The sequence below is a fragment of the Musa acuminata genome, chromosome BXJ1-9 (genome assembly GCF_036884655.1).
Source record: "Musa acuminata AAA Group cultivar baxijiao chromosome BXJ1-9, Cavendish_Baxijiao_AAA, whole genome shotgun sequence".
Lineage (NCBI taxonomy): Eukaryota > Viridiplantae > Streptophyta > Magnoliopsida > Zingiberales > Musaceae > Musa > Musa acuminata.
The window spans coordinates 45,706,028-45,712,994 of NC_088335.1; the positions used below are offsets into that span (position 1 = coordinate 45,706,028).

General features: G+C 40.3%; 1 protein-coding gene and 1 long non-coding RNA gene across 5 annotated transcripts; one reads left to right on the forward strand and one right to left on the reverse strand.

The window, feature by feature from the left end:
• Positions 1-1,481: 1,481 nt before the first annotated feature.
• On the forward strand, positions 1,482-2,556 carry LOC135594392 (uncharacterized). Its single transcript, XR_010480084.1, has 3 exons — positions 1,482-1,949; positions 2,032-2,088; positions 2,175-2,556. It is a non-coding gene; the product is annotated as an uncharacterized LOC135594392 (long non-coding RNA).
• Positions 2,557-3,467: 911 nt separating this feature from the next.
• On the reverse strand, positions 3,468-6,413 carry LOC135585340 (FCS-Like Zinc finger 8-like). 4 transcript variants are annotated; one of them, XM_065084081.1, is made up of 3 exons: positions 5,889-6,413; positions 4,914-5,781; positions 3,468-3,992 (listed from the first exon to the last, which is right to left on the reverse strand). In XM_065084081.1, the coding sequence occupies exons 2-3, from the start codon at positions 5,765-5,767 to the stop codon at positions 3,815-3,817; spliced, it is 1,032 nt and encodes a 343-aa protein (XP_064940153.1). In that variant the 5' UTR covers positions 5,768-5,781; positions 5,889-6,413; the 3' UTR covers positions 3,468-3,814. The 4 variants fall into 4 exon arrangements, with proteins under 4 accessions (XP_064940153.1, XP_064940152.1, XP_064940151.1 ...); XM_065084080.1 differs by having other exon boundaries at positions 4,914-5,784; XM_065084079.1 differs by having other exon boundaries at positions 5,884-6,413.
• Positions 6,414-6,967: the final 554 nt, after the last annotated feature.

Sequence of the window (6,967 nt, forward strand, 5' to 3'; positions counted from 1 at the left end):
AGTTTTGAAGGACTTTTTGTCTGGACTAGTATGGGATACTTGTCGACCTCATTTCGATTTGCCGAAGAGTTCATCAGGAATACTTGTCAAGAATTTAGTGTTGGATTTGGTTCTGTGTTCAAGCAGCTGATTGCATGTTCAAATATCTACTACATTTGGAGAAAGCAGCTCATATTCTCGATTGCAGTAGACACCAATTCTATGTTGTCATATGGAATTCAATGGTGTTCAACAATGACAAATGCTAATCTCAAATGAAACAGAGCCCTCTTTTCTGGCACAAAAATGGACCTGTAGCAATCCTCTAAAGTGATACTCAAAGCCCAGGAAAAGTGCAGTGAGTGTGCATTTTAGATTTTGACTCTTAAACCTTTGATTGGAAAAGAGGATACTTCCCATCTGAGCTAAGCTTGATTAGCAAATTGAGATTTCCTAAATCTAATCCATGTTTGATAGACTACAGTCAACTGTGTTGTAATAGTCAGAATTGAGAAAGGCCACCTTGTATCAGACTGGAAGAATTCATCTACTGTTCCTGTTAATGCATTGTGTTCTGAATCATCATAATCAACTTGATGGTGTTTACATATTAGTCATTCCAATGACTAAAATGAATGATGCATTCTTCAGAAAGAAGAAAAAGAATATACATGATGTAATGATTTCTTGGTCAGCAAGAACATTGGGATGCAGGACAACAGGTTGCAAGGAATTCCATTAAGTTTTCTGTTAGTCTAGTCTAATTACTAACTCATGGGAATTAAGAGCTACATTGCAATCAAACTCTAAGTGAAGATCTCTTTGACATGGAAATTGAGAGATACAAGCATTGGCATCACATGGAGCAACTTTTGATCATAATTAATCATTTCTTTACTTCGTGCAGATCTCTCTTCTTTTTTGGCCTGAACTGCTCTCCATTTGTCAGTCCAAAGAGACAGAGTAAAGCCAGAATTATTGGCACCTGATGCTAATCAGTGGAGTTACTCTCATCATTCTTGTTTAAGTTGAAAATTCATCCAATTAAGATCCATTTAGGCAGCTTGTTTGAACCTTAAAAGATCAAGAATGACTTTTAGGAGACTAAGAAGATAATTAAACAAAAGGAACAGATTTACAGCATGAGGATATGATGGATAGTCCTATTCTAACAATTCATAACTTCTAAGATTATGACTGCTGAATCTGTGACTGACTTGATGTGCTTTTATCCAATTGATTTGGAATAGAAGAAAAAAAGAATGTTCTTAATCTTATGGTATCACTGTTTTGCTAATAGTAAGCCATAAGAACCTATGGAACTGCAGAGAAGGAAGGAATCCATGGCACACTACAGTCATCAGATGGAATCACAATGCTGAGCTAATTGATAGGACATGCCTCATACTTATCCATCCCTATTCTCCTGCTGTTCTTTGGGACCATTGTTCTTTTGTCAGGTTAACAACAGTCCAACTTAATCTTGTGCTTTTCTTACAAGAACCTGCATCACTTCATCATGACCTACTCAATCATGAAGGACTGCTCATTCACATGCACTACATTACTGTACTCTGCTTTTCTTCTTTGTTTCACTCTCATCCTGTAAGCTCCATTGCCAGACCACCATCTTCTTTTGATCATATACTTGGACAAGAGAATGGGTGTGTTGCTCCTCCTGATAACAACAATCTGCACGGCGACATCCCGCTATCGATCGGACTGCACTGATGTGCTCTTCGAGCTTGCTCCCTGCCTTGACTATGTGACTGATGCTTCAACCTGTCCATCCTTGGACTGCTGCAAGCAGTTAACCAATGTGATCAAGACTCAGCCTCTCTGCCTTTGTGCTGTCTTCGATGGAACAGCATCGAAGCTGCTTGGAGTCCCCATTGACACCGACCGTGCCATCAACCTCCCTGAAGCGTGCCAAGAAGAAGAAGAAGAGTTACCTCAGGCCTTACCAACTTGTAAGTGTAGTTGTAGGACATCATTCTATCAAACACTTGCTTGAATGGGGACTAACAGCAGCACTTTCATCACTGAGAGCAGCAGTAGCTCTAAGAAATCATATCCCTGCCGTGCCACCACCTGCTGGAATTCCTTGAGGTACTCTTCCTTGTACTTCCACATTGCAGTAAACTCAGATCTTTCACATTCAGCTTACTGTTTAAGGCATAACTTTCTCCCTTCAGGTAGGAAAAGCAGGGAGAAATGATCCCATTGCTAGTATGTCTGATGAAGCTTTGTAAGAGTTTGTAAGCAATTTGAAGTTTGCACGAAAATTCAAAGGTCACAGTCATAATCCAAATCCCACATTTATGCTGTTTGGCAATTCTTGCAGAAGATGGTGAAAGAGGATTACTTGGAGAGAAACATCCTAAGCTACTAAAATCTCAAGCTACCTGCTTATTTCTCAGAGACCTTCTCACTTGCAGTGCTCGGACAATTAGAACCTCCTTATTAGCTTCTGAATGCAGTTGTCTGGTTGTGCTCTGTTGTCATATCTCTTCATGTTAGTTGTTTGTCCACTCTCTGTTCATATCAGTTTGGAAGGGTTTTGATGCATCAGATTCAGTTTGGTGGAGTTCTTGTGTTCTTGAATCAATTACTGATTACATACTACAATTAAGAGTCCATACATGGATCTTCCTGCTCAAACAAACTATTCTTATATACTGCTATATTACAGCAGAAAAAATGATACTGTAAAAGGTTGAACACTGCAGGCACTCAAGAACTTAGAAGAAATGGACTGTGGTTGCTGGTATTTGCTGGGGAATGTGTTGTAAGTTCAACAATGCATGATCAATCTATGTGACAGTAGAACTCACCAGTTAAACTTGCATTGTGCATGCTAATGTCATGTACTACTCTACCAACAGTAAGTGCACTGAAGCCACATCCAAGTAAATTAAACTGAACTTACAATCTGATATGGTCAAACTGCCTACTCTCAAATATTTAGCTTTGAGTCAGATGACATAAAGCTTAATAATAATTTATTGATAAGTATAAAGAAAACAGTGGTGGAAAATATTCCCTCTGAACAGGCAAGCAATAATAACCTTTAATTTATACTTCACTTTGTCTATGCAATTATTCTGTAAGCACCCAAATCATGACACCATGCTACAAAGTAGGTAGGTTTTGCCATAAAATAAATATAGCACACAGTTGCAGCTGCCATAAATTATCAAGTCTTGACAAATTAGCAGGTTTTGACCTATTGATCATTAATTAAGATAGAATAAATACTAATCAACCATGCTGTTTGCACAAGAAATATATAGTGATGCTGGTTTTTGAAAGCAACCACAGTATCATTTATAATCTGGAAACATAATTTATCAACTCATGATGGCAACTCCACCAAGGGAAGAACTCTTCTGACTTTTGGGACACATTATGAGTTAAAATCCATAATGAGATGGAGCTTCTTTTTCCACAATGCACATTTTATTCTCCACTTACTGCTTGGACTAACATGTAGTAAGAGAGCATCTATTAGGTAATCTGAAAGTGATAGCTTGAGAACAGTGAGCCAAAAGGAGATGAGTTTCCTAGTGAACATAACATTGATTGACATGATTAACCTTGACATGTCACTCTCTCAGCCAAAAAAACTGTGGCACAAACCCACAGTAGCAGGCACAAACCCACAGTAGCCTGATCCAGAGCCATCTCTACAAAACCTCACCATTCTCCCTCCACTGAAACCAGAAACAATGAAAGAACACCCACATGGATGCAAAAATGACCAAGCATTTTCCTAGGATCAGCTTCATCTCTTTTGGACCTAAATCCAACACAATAAAAACAAATTCACAAGAAGCTACATATGCTCCATGGTCGACGTCTGCGACTTCCTCATCACCTGCATAGTACACGAATGAGATGAAGAGAAGCTTGGGCTAGACTTTAGCGATGAATCTGTAGAGTGATTGTCCAACTCTTCATAGATGAGCATCTCATGGTACCGGCACTCATTGCTGCAAAATGCTTTTTCACCTCTGAAAGAAACATGTATCATCAGTCCTGCACATCATACTGGTGAAATCCAAAATACAAGCTGAACAAAGTATTCTCAACTGAAATGTTTTCTAAGAACAAATGTGGTAAGGTCAGAAAGAAGCTACAGTGATTAAGCAAAAACCAAGTGCAAGAACAAGGAAGGAGAGCAATTCATGGATCAATCAAATAGATCAATGGCTGAAATGGCCCAAAAGAAAAGGACATGTATGGTGACCCTCTTGGCCTCTCCATGCCTAGTCCTTGTCGGGTAACAGCAACACAAAGCATGAAGTTATTCAATTCTGAATCAAGAGCCGAAAGCTTTTTATTGACCTCGAAAGCAATCCCTGCAGAGAGATTGGGGACCCCAATAGCAACCAGTGGAGTCATGAAGATCCCAACAACAACAGCATGTACATGGTCTAATGTCTACAGTTCTGAACAGAAAACATATGAGACAAAATGAAACAGTAGTGTCTAATCTTGGCTATGAAAGTGACAAGGAACCTAAATGTTGCCCTCAGTGAGCAAACACCACTATTATTGATCTCATTCAAGTTAATCAAACAGCTTGTCTAAGAGTTCCATAACATAATGGCACAAAAAGAGAACTATTCTCTTTTTAGTTTGCTCGGCGATTGCAGGACTGATGAGCTTTCATGGTATAAGTACCTAAACATGATCACAGGAAGCTGAAATTTTAACAACCAGCAAAGAATAAATCTTCAGCAAGCACTGATGAGCTTTATCCCCAATACTCGTGCCTATAGCATGTAATAGAGTTTCATGACAGACATAGCTAAAGATGCCTCAAAAATAATACTATAATCCTACTTTCTGCAATTTGAGTTCATGCATTGTCAAATTAAAGTAAATAACTTAAAATGTTAATTTCACGAAGAAAGTTTTAAGAGACTAACCTATACATAAAGATATCCTTCCCGTGTCCAAGAATCTTCTTGCATGCATAGCAGAAGGTTATGAAATCATCTGCAGGATAGCCTTGACTTGGCACAAAACTATTATCCTTCCTTGCAGGCATGAATTCCTCACCACAGCTTTCCACAATGCAATTGTCAAATATGTGTGTGGTCTTCGGATTTGGCCCATGGGAGATCACACAAGTGTAGTCCTCTGAGAGCTCCATCTCGCTCGCAGAGATGCTCCCGGTGAAAACACGAGGGGAAGAGACAGACACCTCATGGTGATGGCCCAAGGATCTCCGGATGGGAGAGAACAAAGCCAATTGGGAATCCTTGTTCTTGATGCCAAATTCTATCGGAGAACTAGGTAGCTCCATGGACCTGCCCAGCGAATTGGAGTTTGAGTTGACGGAGGGGATCTGAATCCTTAACTGTGAGCCAGACACGACCATTCTACGCTCAGCCTTAGATGACTCCTTGGCTTTGTCATCATTGAGTGCATCAACTAACCCAAGGCCAATGGGTTCCGGTCTACCATAGTTCCGAGAATGGTGTTTGCTCTCTGTTGAGGCTGAGACAACCTCACAAGGAGGCTTCTTTGGCTGCTTGTCAGAGTACAAGAGATTCCCAAAGGAAGACAAGTGTCTGGTTTCAAGTATGGAGGTCGGGCTCATGGCAACTTCACTGTCTGCGAAGCCCTTCGAAGAGAAGCTCCGAAAGAGCCTTGGAGAGGGGAAGAGGGAGGAAGCTGTGGGCTTACTGAGGCTGTTGCCAGTGGGAGATGGGAAGGGCTGGGAATCAGACATCAAGCCCTGTTTGCCACCAACTGCTCTGGATCTATTCCTCAGCATAATATTTTGCTCCTCTGCTATGGAGATGGAAACAAATGAAAAACTTCAGAGAGCAGTTCTGTAATCCAAAGCAAACAAATCCAATAGGACAAATATAATGAGATGTATGAACTCACCAGACCTGGCCCTCAGCTTCAGATTCTCTTCTCTTCAATGTTCAGAATGAGGCAAAAAGGAAGCCAAAACTCTTCCATTTCCCTTCGTCTAATGCATCGTTAAGCTCCTGCTTCTGTGACAAAGAAGATTGGATTCCTACAGACTATCAACGGGTCTTCTCTACTCCAACAAAGAAGAGCGCCTCAACCTCAAGAAACTGGAAATAACATGTCTCTATCAACCATTGCAGCCCGCGGCACAACAGAAAGATCAAAGGTATCATCTTTTTGATCTACTTGACTCGACCTCCATTAGAACAACGACCAAAGTGATTTCTCCGAACTCAATCTAAGACCAGAGACCAAAAGCCTCGAAATGATCGCTCCTTGCCGCTCCTAGAGCGATCACTTTTACTCAAAGGTCCGATTTTTGCTGCAAAAACCTTTAAAAGATCGTTCCTTTCCGCTTCCTTCCTTCTCCGAGAGCGATCACTAGTGGTGATCGCAGGGCCAGGGGAGGCTGTGGTGGTGCTATGCCTGGGGAAGCAGGAAGCAAAGGTGGGGGCCTATTTAAAGGCACCGTGCGCTGGGATCACCTCACCAAAACAGAGGAGAGTCCTCCGAAGCGTCGTATTTGCTTCCACTGAAACCTCTCTCTCTCTCTCTCTCTCTCGCGTCTTTTACTGACTGTGACTGCAATCAATGCCGTAGTTATTATTTCTTTTATGGTAATTACTCTGAAACAGATGGCATTGGCAGAATACTTAGAGAGAGAGAGAGAGATGATGGCACTACGCATTCAATCCAAATCAGTACGGAGGTTTAATCTTTACTGTGACACTGATGTGAGTATGAAATGAACAGTATAGCTCAGAAACTGTAGCAGGGTTTTTGGCTTGGCTTAGCCAAGTGAGAATTGTTGATGACTATCATATTCATTTTTCTAAAAAAAATAAAAATAAATAAAAGTTCATATTTTCTTGTATATTACAACATACTTGCAAATATGAAGTTAGAATTCGGTCAATGGTTAATGTTTAATATTTAATGAGTCAAGAACATTATCTGCAAATTTATCATTTTATTTATCTATCATAATATTTAC